General features: G+C 31.7%; 1 protein-coding gene across 2 annotated transcripts; it reads left to right on the top strand.

Annotated features, from left to right (window-relative positions):
* Window positions 1-3,776: 3,776 nt before the first annotated feature.
* On the top strand, window positions 3,777-6,751 carry LOC107411088 (glucan endo-1,3-beta-glucosidase). 2 transcript variants are annotated; one of them, XM_025071119.3, is made up of 3 exons: window positions 3,777-5,254; window positions 5,911-6,205; window positions 6,301-6,751. In XM_025071119.3, exons 1-3 carry the CDS (start codon window positions 4,178-4,180, stop codon window positions 6,444-6,446), a joined length of 1,518 nt encoding a protein of 505 aa, XP_024926887.2. In that variant the 5' UTR covers window positions 3,777-4,177; the 3' UTR covers window positions 6,447-6,751. The 2 variants fall into 2 exon arrangements, with proteins under 2 accessions (XP_024926887.2, XP_015874085.2); XM_016018599.4 differs by having other exon boundaries at window positions 3,811-5,254; window positions 6,310-6,751.
* Window positions 6,752-11,475: the final 4,724 nt, after the last annotated feature.

Genomic DNA, 11,475 nt, shown 5'->3' on the forward strand with positions numbered 1-11,475 from the left:
AAAATAATATTTAAATTTGTTAATTTTTAAGGCAAAATTATACAAAATTCCCTCGCATTTTTTTTTTTTTTAACTTTGATATTTAACATTGAAAGTATTGTGTCATTATAAAAAACCCTTCTTGACCATTAAATATCAAAGTTTAACCAAATGAAGGGTTGAATGTGAAAAAAAATAAAAATCTAAAACTATAAGAGGAGTATATGTAATTTTTAAGAACTAGAAGGTGTATTTATAAGTTTGTACCACTTGGTAACACTGTTGGTTTTAGTTTTAGATATTTATTTTTATTTTTACCTAAATTAGATGTGTGTTATTTGTTACCATAAGTTAATTTGTAACCATTAAAGTTTGTTAGGTATTTAAATCAATAATAAAGTTAAGGGGAAAAAAATACTAAATTAAATACAAATTTAAACTACATTGGTTTTTGTTTTCGTTTTTTTTTTTATTTCTTTCAAATTTATAATTATTTAAAATGTCTAACAAACTATAAATATCACTAACTAACATTTGAGTAAATAAATTAAATGCAATCAGGAAGAAAAATAAAAAAATAAAAAATAAAACTAATTAAAACTAAGATTCAAAAAATTGATACTAACGAAAATATTAAAGAGTCAACATATGAAGACTTTCATGAAAATATAAAAAATTATCAAAATCAATAAAAATTTGTTAAAAAATAATAAAAATTAATGGAAATTTTTTTAAAAAAATATTTTTTTATTGAAATTTTAAAATTAGTTTATTTAATTAATTAATTATTAAATCAATTATGAAAATTACAAAAATATTAAATAGATTTTATATTCTTTTAGTTAATCAATATATAATAAATGTTAATAGTTATAAATATATTGTTATCAATAAAAAAAAATAAAGAAATACACATTTGATACAAATATTTATTAATTAACATATATAAATTAATTATCACAATTATATTATATTTAATAAAATATTATTTTAATACCACATAAAATTTTGGATAGTTGAAAATTAGTAATCTCTTTCTCAACTTCATTTGAGTTGTAAAATATAAAAAATAATTATTAAAAATTGTATTTCCTTGATAATCATTATATGATATTAGTTGACTATAAATAAAATCATTATTCCCTAACGATTAAGTTTGAATTGATATTCAAGAGTTACTTCTTAACATCATTCCATCAATTCATTTAGCCACATTTGTAGAGGATATATTCCATGTACATGTTCATAATATTTATCTATTTTATAATATTTAATATCTATAATTTATTTTACATGTTTATTTGTATTTTTGATTATATTATAATTTATATCTACTTTATAATATTTATAGAAATATTAAATTTATTATGATAAGAAAATAATGGGTAGGTAGACAATTATACATCAATAATATTTAATAATTTTTTGATAAAAATTAAATTTGGCAGAAATTTCCACATAAATTTTAAAAATTTTATGAAAATTTTAAAAAGTTTTTTTGAAAATTATGGATTTTTTGACAAAATTATGAATGAATTGATGTAAATATTTGATGGAAATTTAAATGAAAATTTTGTAAAAATCTCTTAAATTGTAAATTTTTAAAATTTTATTTATTTCTATTTGGAATCAAAATCTATATCTAACTTTCAAAAATATAAAAATTTCTGCAAAATTTTACCCTATTTTGATTTTTAATCCATAAATAAAACTACCACACGGTACTATTTTTTTTGAAAAGTGATTCTTATGCATCCAATTCAATTTAATAATTTACATTATATATATATATATATATATAATATATATAACAATAGGTTTTTTTGGGTAATATTAAACAGTATTTCTTTACCGTTTTGGTATTTATAGAAAATATGTCCCGAATAAGGCATGAATTTAAATGCATTTTAAATAAAAATCCAGAATCTCGCTAGCTGTTATGACATTGAAGTGCAAAAGTAAAACCGAAAATGTAAAAGGCTTTCAACGTATATAACAAAAGAATCTAACATCGTTGCTCATTGTCTGGCTTGAAGTGGGGCCGATCATAGGCGCTGGGGAGGGGAGGGCAGGGGTGATTTATAGACCATTCGTTTTTATATGATTTTTTCATAAACTTTTACCATCTGGTAAAAATGAATTCGTATTATTATAAAATAATCAATATTATTTAATATTTTAAATTTTTTATTAATATTTTTACTACATATTAAAATGTTGGTGGAAAGATCATAAAAAATAGATGATTTAGAATCCATTTAATTTTATTCTGGATGTACTTTCTTTTGAATGTATTTTTTTATTTATAAAAATACATACATATTAAAGTATTTTTTGAAAATTATTTTTTTTTCTTATGAGCTACTTTCGATGGGAAATAAATGAAAACTCATCTTAAAATTTTTCTTATAAAAAAAAAAAAAAACCTACTATCTATTAATTCAATTAGCTAATTTTTTTTCTTTTTCCATTTAACTTTTCCTTGAAATTAAAGGTTTTTATATGTGGAAAGAAAAAAAGTTCATAACTCCAAATTATCACAAATAAATCATAATTTAAAATTTAAAATTTATTTAGATGAAAATTTTTCTTCCATAATAATTAAGCTAATGCAACAATTTACAGCACCATTGCTTTAAAAAATATCTTTCATCATATAACGGTGCCCCTTAACTAAATTAATGAATTCACCATTAGGCTTGATTGGCTTACAACTGTTCTTCAAGCTGACTTGTGTAACTCTGTTTTGTAATCTACGGCAAGTTATGGTTTTACTAAAATATATATATATATATATATATATTGTTTATATATATATATATATAAAATTAGGATATAATCTAAATAAATTAGAATAAAATATATAAATAACTATTCTATCCCAACTGATTTGAATTATATTGGAACTTTATAAAATTATCATATGTTGATATAATAATAATTATATATATAACAATAATATTAAATTTATTTATTAATATAGCAATATTTAATTTTTTAATTTATTTTTCAATTTAAATATTTATTTTTTATATTTATATTATATAAATATATCAAACATTAATATTTTAATATATATTATTTAATAAATAAATTTGATGCAGTACCAATAACATGACTGTATATACAATGTACAAGAAAAAGAGAGTTGCTATTCACACAACTCAAATATCTATCTATTCCCAATTCATTTTAATGTAAATTACCAAAAACAGCTTTAAATTAAACTTTTGTTTGTTTTTTTCTGGGAAATTTTTAACCAATTTTATTTTTCATTTCTCTAGGTTTTATTTCTCATCTAGCAGCGTGGCATTAAAAAAGTATTTTGCAGAAATGCAACCGCCTATGGCGGTGATTTCAATAGTTGATTACTAAAATTTTATGCCTTCATTCATTAGTAATTTGCTAAAAATTTTCTGACTTGCTTTTTTTAAATGGATCTGGTCTTTTCCCTTCAGTAACCTGATATTTACAACTAGTGGTGGGTCCTACTTCCCCCGAAACAAAGAAAGTTATGAAAAGTGAGAAAGATTCCCAAGGGACCAATTTTGTATAATATTCAATTTTCGCATCAAGTTTGTAAGGACAGAGATAGTCCACTGGCCGCTGGTCATCCCCTTTCACCGGCGGTATTCCGCCGTGAGGATTGTCGGAGACCGATGCATCTTAGGAGAGTTTGCTACATGAGGTACGGATCAAACCCGTTAGAAAAAATAAAATATAATAAAATTTTAAAATAATAAAAATAAAAGGCTTTTAGTAATTGACTAATTTCACATAAAAAAAGAAAAATGAAGTGGGAAAAGAAATTTGAGCAGTGTAAATAGCAGCACTCATCTCATCCCGAGAGAGAAATCTTTGATATCCACAAAATGGACAAGCCACTGTCCACTACCCCACGTTTCACAGTTGGTCACTCTTTCCCCATCAATCACCACCACTGATCAAGCGCGTTTCAACCACGACCCCATTAAACAATAACCATCAACGCATATTGAGTGGCCCCCACACAACCCCAACCTTCTTCTCCCTCCCTCACAAAACAAACACGACACAAAACTAGTTGCCACTCAAATATACCAAAATTGCCAGCAAATCTCCGACCTTTACAAATCCCAATCCCTTCCACACAATCCCACTTACTTTACTCATCACACTTCTCTACTCTTCTCTTCAATCTAATCGCTTATTCTCAACAATGGAAGAAAATCACTCTAAACGACCCGCACCACCACCCAAGCTTCACGGCGTTATCGTCTTCCTCTTTGCTTTCCTCCTCCTCCACCCTTCCATGGCTTCCGCCGCCATTTCCATCGGCGTCAACTACGGAACCGTCGCCGACAACCTCCCGCCGCCGCCTCAAGTAGCCACCTTCCTCAAGACCAAGACCACCATCGACCGCGTCAAGATCTTCGACGCCAATCCCGATATCCTCCGTGCCTTCGCAGGCACCGGCATTGCCGTAACTGTTACGGTGGGAAACGGCGACGTTCCGGCGCTTGCCAAGCTTCCCGCAGCACAGTCATGGGTCGCCGACAATATCTTGCCGTTTCACCCTCGTACCGTAATTAACCGTATCGCCGTGGGCAATGAAATCGTCGCCACCTCCGATAAGAGCCTGATCGCGCATCTATTGCCGGCGATGAAGAGCTTGCACTCGGCTTTGAAGCTTGCTAATATTACTAGTATTCAGGTCTCCACGCCTCACTCTCTGGGCATACTTGCTGCGAACTCGGAGCCACCGAGTGCGGGGAGGTTCCGGCGAGGCTACGATAAAATCATATTTGCTCCGATGCTCGAGTATCATAGACAGACCAAATCGCCCTTCATGATTAACCCCTACCCTTTCTTCGGGTTCTCACCGCAAACGTTAAACTACGCGCTCTTCAGGCCAAACGGCGGCATTTTCGACAACGTCACTGGGTTAAACTACACGAACATGTTTGACGCTCAGATGGACGCTGTTTTCTCGGCTATGAAGGTTCTGGGATACGACGACGTGGACATTGTCGTTGCTGAGACCGGTTGGCCCTCGGTTGGAGACCAGAATCAACCGGATGTGAATGTTGAAAACGCACTGTCGTACAATGGGAACCTCGTGAAGCACGTCAATTCCGGAAAGGGAACGCCTTTGATGCCCAACAGGACTTTCGAAACATACATATTCTCTCTGTTCAATGAGAACCTGAAACCGTCTATTTCGGAGCGCAATTACGGGTTGTTCAAACCGGATCTCACTCCGGTTTACGATGTGGGCATTTTGCGGAATGACCAGGTAATTTCTGCCTCATCTTCTGGTCCATTTGTTCTTCTCAACGACTCCGGTGGCCGGTGGACGGTTCCGGCGAAACGTTTTTAATAGAAGTGGTATATAAGTCATATTGCAATTGCTTTTTATCTGATTTTGATCTTTTACGTTTACCTGTGGTGGTCCACACTTTTTACATCGTTGATATATATATACTCGTCAATGACTGTTTTATGATCTCGGCACTAATTTTCGACACGTGGCCGAGTTCACAAGGCTTGAATGTGCCGTAACACTACTCCCTTTTCCCTATTTGTGCTTGTTGGCTCTGACACTTTGCCAGCTGTTATCTCAGTGCATAATCGTCTCATGGAACTCAAGAGAGAATCGAGTTTTTGCTATCAGTTTACAGAATTGCCCTCTAGTGTTTGTGCTTTCACAATAGTTCTTTTGCAGTTTTTCCAGTTTTGTTATCTGCACTTATAGGGGCCTTACCGTCATAAATATTTGCCAAGAATTAAAAATTAAAAAAAGTTCCCGCCCTTTCCTTTTACATCAAAAGGTGTGCCCAGAGACTATACTAAAAAACGTACAGTGTCGACTATGATATAATAATGCTACCTGATTAGGGTTTTTATAATGATGACAATCTTTTACCGTTCATTGAACCGTTTCTGACGTAGGCGTTGGGTCCCACTTCAAGTACGGCTCACCCACCAACATCGTCGGGTGATCCGAGTAGGAAATGGTGCGTGCCGAGATCGGACGCCAGTGATGAAGCACTGCAGGAGAACTTAGACTACGTGTGCAGCAGAGGAGTGGATTGCAACCCGATTCGAGATGGAGGGGCTTGCTTTGAACCCAATACGGTACGATCGCACGCATCGTACGCAATGAATGCGTATTATCAGGCATTTGGTACGCAGGATGTTAACTGTGACTTCAACCACACTGGATTAATCACTTCCAATGACCCCAGTACGTATTTCCATTTTCGTTCTCCTATTTAACTATTATTTTATTGGCTGTCATTGTACGAAATCTTTGATACATTGAAACTTTGGTTGTGTGAGGGTGGGCAGGTTACGAAGCGTGCACGTATCCTTTCAAAGGGGTAAAGATGGAAAAGTCTGCTGGAGGGTCGGTGAAATCCAGTTGGGCAAACATATTTGTCGTACTGGCTTGCTATATGATAGCAATGCTCCTTGGTTATTTCTAAGTTTTTTTTTTTTTTTTTTTTGGGGTAAAATATTAATTTAATGATATTTGAAGTGGCAGCGTTGGAAGGAATTATGTAATGGGTTTTGGTTGTATGTAATTACTGATTTTAGAGTAGTCTATGGTTGGATAGGCAGGCTGTGGTACAAAAGAACAAAAAGAAGTATTTGTTTAGTGTGGCCAAATTTTGATTCCAACAGTTGGTCGGTGAGGTTAATTTATTTAAAATATTGATCCTTTTTTTCTGTCACCTTTTGGTTTATAGTGCATTTTGGATGCAACACTGCTTTTGAAGATTTTTAAGCATCAGTTTGAAGGCTAGGAGTGGCTTGTGCTAAACGCCATGAATGTTTAAAAATTTATTAAGCTACAACCTATGCAATTATTAAGATAATATATGTATTCGATAAGCTTATAAGGTATTTATACATTTTTCTTAAAGGGTACAACGTACTTGTCCTATTTCTGGTATTTAAATTAAGTTTCACATTAAAAATTATGGGACACTCATGGCCACCTAATAAAGTTTAGAACTTCAACTTTTAATAGAACCCAGGGAGATATTTAGCTTTCAGTTGTTACTTTGGAAAGGCAGGATTGTGGAATATATTCATTTAATCTCTCAAAACAAAACTGATAGAAAAGGAAGTTGATAGTGGCAGGTTCCAAACGCAATAATATCCTATATGATCTAATTTCGTTCCAACGCTATTTTATTTTTATTGTCCTAATTTCTCCATCCCAATTTATGTTTTTGGGATATTTACACAAACGCACCTTGAACTATATGAAAGTTTACATTGTATACTTGTAACATCCTAAACTTACTAAACATTACACCATTGGTCCTTTTTAACTTTTCTATTTAAATCGTTACCGGCATAAACATGTGAACTGACTTGGTCATTTTCCACCTTTTTGTTTTCTTATGAAAATTGTTCAAATTCATCTTGAAGACAGTTGCAAAATCAGGGATTAGAGCTTCTTATGGGTTGCTTCTGATGGTTACCATTATCCCCAAACCCATCAAAACAACGAACAATTTGATCTATTTAAACCCCAGTATCTCCTATATGTTACAAAAAGGCAAAGAAATTATAGGACAGGTTTCAACAGTTAGTTATCTAAATTATCTATATTATTCATTTGATATATGTTGAACAACTTTTATTATTCAGTTGATGTGTGCTAAACAACTTAATATTTGTTTAGATGTGATCAAACGAACATTTAATGAAACATGGTATTTTTAAAATTTCAATAAAATGCAATGAGAAGAGAAATTCGGTTAATGTAAAAAGAAAGGTTTTTTTTTTTTTTTTTTTTTTTTTTTTTTTTTTGGGGGGGGGGGGGGGGGGGGGGGGTGGGGGTTTGGGGTGAGAACATCGCAGCCCATCTCTAGAAAGAAGCCAGAATGAAGCTCTAATTAATTTCACCACTGTTGAATGAGCTATCTGTAGAGCAATATATGTATATGAAGGTGTTGACTTTGCCAATTAGACGGGGTATAGAATGAGGTTTATTAGTAGACTAGGTTAGTACGTTTTAGTTGATAATTTACCTTTTCGGTTTAGATAAAACATATCTTCTCGGTGATCTTATGTGTGCAATTCAAATAGAACATCCAATTTTTTGCAAAACAATGAAAAGAAACTAAAGAAAACTTACTGTTTGTTGAGGTTATGTTTTCACCATAACAGTCAAAGGGTTTAGTTAACTCCACGTCAGAGTGTATATGGCAGCCGAAGCTTTTAAGTAATAGTTAGTTTTCAACCAATTGGGTTATTTGGTCTGAGTCATTTAGTTTGTTGGGGTCCTACTTGCCTCTCTATATAAAGAGATGAAGCCTATTCTTTTCAGAAATACAGAGATTGTTTTTTCATATAATATTTAAATTAAATTAACATGTATCGTTAAAAAGTCGTATAAGAGTATAATCATAATCACAGAATAAAAAATTATATTATATAAAATGGGTCAATATATGGTTTGTTTGGTACGGTAGTGCAAACAGCAAGACTACGAGTAGAATTTTCCTGTAAAATGATCTATTCCGCTTGTGAAACCCTGGATTATTAGAACTTACTTTTATGCTGTTCTATGGACTTTAGGCCCACCCCTCAGCATTATAAAGAAGATTTTTTTTTTTTTTTAATTCAATGTTATATTCTGCTTTCAAACTAAAGGATATGAATAATTTCTCTATTCCACACTTTTATTCTAACAATTACTAATTCTATTTTTTTAAAGACAATTATTCTGTCAACCAAACATACTACAGGATCATGTGCACAAACTTCACTCAAATCTTACAAGAAGATAAAATTCGAAGATAAATTTGGAAAAAAATATAAAATACAACTTTATCTTTGGTAAGTACCAAAAGCGCGTAACAGCTATGAGACTAACAATTCCTCACTCAAATATTCCAAAGTACATATGACTCTATCTGAGATTGGCTTACTCGTAGATACAAATGGTTCTATCTGGGATTGGCTCTTATACATTTGTTAAAGTCTAAGATTCTAAATTAAAAGGTTAACCTACTAGAATAGTAGCTCAAACCTCTTATGTACCTTTTAAGATCCCATATTTAACCAATATAGAACTTTTTTTGCACACTAGCCAACAAATATAGAGCAACAAACATGTAATAACAACACTAGTATGTGTTGATTTAGTGTCCTGTCGAGCACATTATCTAAGAGCATTTCTAACGGATTCTTTAAATGTGACATTCTTTTTATTTTAAAGAGACAATATTTAAAATAAGAGTTCTAATAAATTTTTTATTTTGACTTTTTAATATAAAATGTTAGTTTGACTCTCTAAATGTAAAGAGCTAAAACCACTTTTTATTTCAATATTATATTTATTTAATTAAATACAATATATTTTCTTATGTCACTATTATAATATTTAAAAAAACAGGTAACTATAAAAAAGAGATGCTACAAGTAAAACAATAAATGTTTATAAAAAAATAAAAATAAAAAATTTAAATAAAAAGTTTGTTAAAAAATATTTTTAAATTTTACAAGTTATTTTAAAAAATACTCTGTATTATAAAGAGTACTTTTTTACTTTAAAGAATTTTTTAGAAATGCTCTAAACTTGTATATTGCGGTTCAAAAACTTCAGTAGCTAAAACATTGGACTACTATACCCAACAATGAGAAAGCAAGTTAATTTCCACCAAGTTAATTTTCAACTCGTAAATGATGAATAATAGGAATGCAACTATATAGGCTCTCTTTGGTTTTCAGGAAAAGGAACAAAAAGTAGAGGGTAAAAAAAAAAAAAAAATGTAATTCCCTGCCATACGAATTATACTAATTAATTAAATAATAAAAATATAGTTTTTAGTTAACTAATTTTATTTGACTCTTATGAATGAAAACATTAGCAAAAGGATATGGCCATTTTTAAAATTTGCCTAAGCAAGTTGTGTTTGAATATTAACAAAAAAGAGAAGATAAAAAAAAAATCAAAATATCAATGTCCTTTTGATAAAAAGTTAATGATTTCAAATCTAAAGTAGCAAACATAATAATAAAATCTGAATAGAAAATGGTTTTGTGGACTAAAGTTGCTCGCATCAGTCCATACATTTAAAAGTCCAATGATGGTATCCATTCTTTTTTCATAAACAAAAACATGAACATCAGTATGACCAAGCTATAGTACGTCAATATTTGTCTTAAACAACGACTTGTAAAATTTTATAATTGGATTCTTCTTCATCTCCATTAAACCCATTAAATTTTATATGTTGGGATTCTTATTAAACAACGACTTGTATATAAACTTCATTTTAGTCCAAATACACGAGCAGCAAGCATTGATAGTTTCTTGCAATGGCTAGGAAAGGAAAATACAAACACTTATTGCAAATGGAAGCTACATTTTCAAACAGAAAATCATTATTGATCTTCTTCACTTTTTGTATGTGTATATTCCATCTTCCTATTACTACTTCTAACAGTGACCAGGAAGCAGAACAGAGGAAGGAAGCTGGGGCTCTTGTTAAATGGAAATAGAGCCTTGACAACAAAGGCCAATCTTTATTGTCTTCATGGGTTCAAGGAAGCAGTCTTGCAATTAGGTTGGATTTGCTTGCCACCAATCGACAAGTCATGTCACACATCTCAACCTTTCAATCTACGGTTTGAGTGGTACGGTTCAAAATCTCAGCTTCTCATCCTTGACCAATCTCGTTGCCATTTATTTACTAGATAACAGCCTTTTTGGAGCAATTCCTCTCAGCCTTTACAACCTTTCTACACTCACTCATCTTGACTTGGCAACCAATCATCTTTCCTGACTTCTTTCGCTGGCCGTTGTGAACCTCTTCAGTCTCTCCTTTTTCATTTTACCTAAGAATAGGCTCTCTGGCCTCATTCCTCAAGAAATAGGGATGAAGTCTCTGACACTGCTTGATTTACAATATAATGAACTCAAAGGTCAAATTCCTGCTTCCATAGGAAACTTGACCAAGTTGGTTGGCATTTGCATGAGTGACAATCAACTTTCTGAAGGTATTCCTAGAGAAATTGGAAGCTTGAGCAAGCTAAGCCACCTCGAACTTCATAGCAACCAACTTTCCGGAAATATTCTTAAAGAAATTGAAAATTTTAAAATGTTGAGCTCTTCATTCTTTATGAGAATCAACTTTCAGGAAATATTCCTAGAGAAATTGGACATTTGAGAAATTTAGAATTTCTCCACCTTTCTTTCAACAATCTTTCCGGTATGGTACCTGCTTCCGTAGGAAACTTGACTAAACTCGTAGAAGTATCTTTTAACTTTAACCAACTCAATGGTTCTCTTCCCCCAGGGATGAATATAACCTTACTGACTTAACAAATTTGCAATTGGTATCTGAGAGTTTCGTTGGCCAACTACAGCAACAAATATGTGTTGCTGAATCACTTGCGCATTTTAGCATCCGTGGAAACCATTTTACAGGCCCAGTCCCCAAAAGCTTGAAAAATTGTGATACCCTTATTAGAGTTAGGCTTAATGGAAAC

Source organism: Ziziphus jujuba, chromosome 10 (assembly GCF_031755915.1).
Source record: "Ziziphus jujuba cultivar Dongzao chromosome 10, ASM3175591v1".
NCBI classification, from domain to species: Eukaryota; Viridiplantae; Streptophyta; class Magnoliopsida; order Rosales; family Rhamnaceae; genus Ziziphus; species Ziziphus jujuba.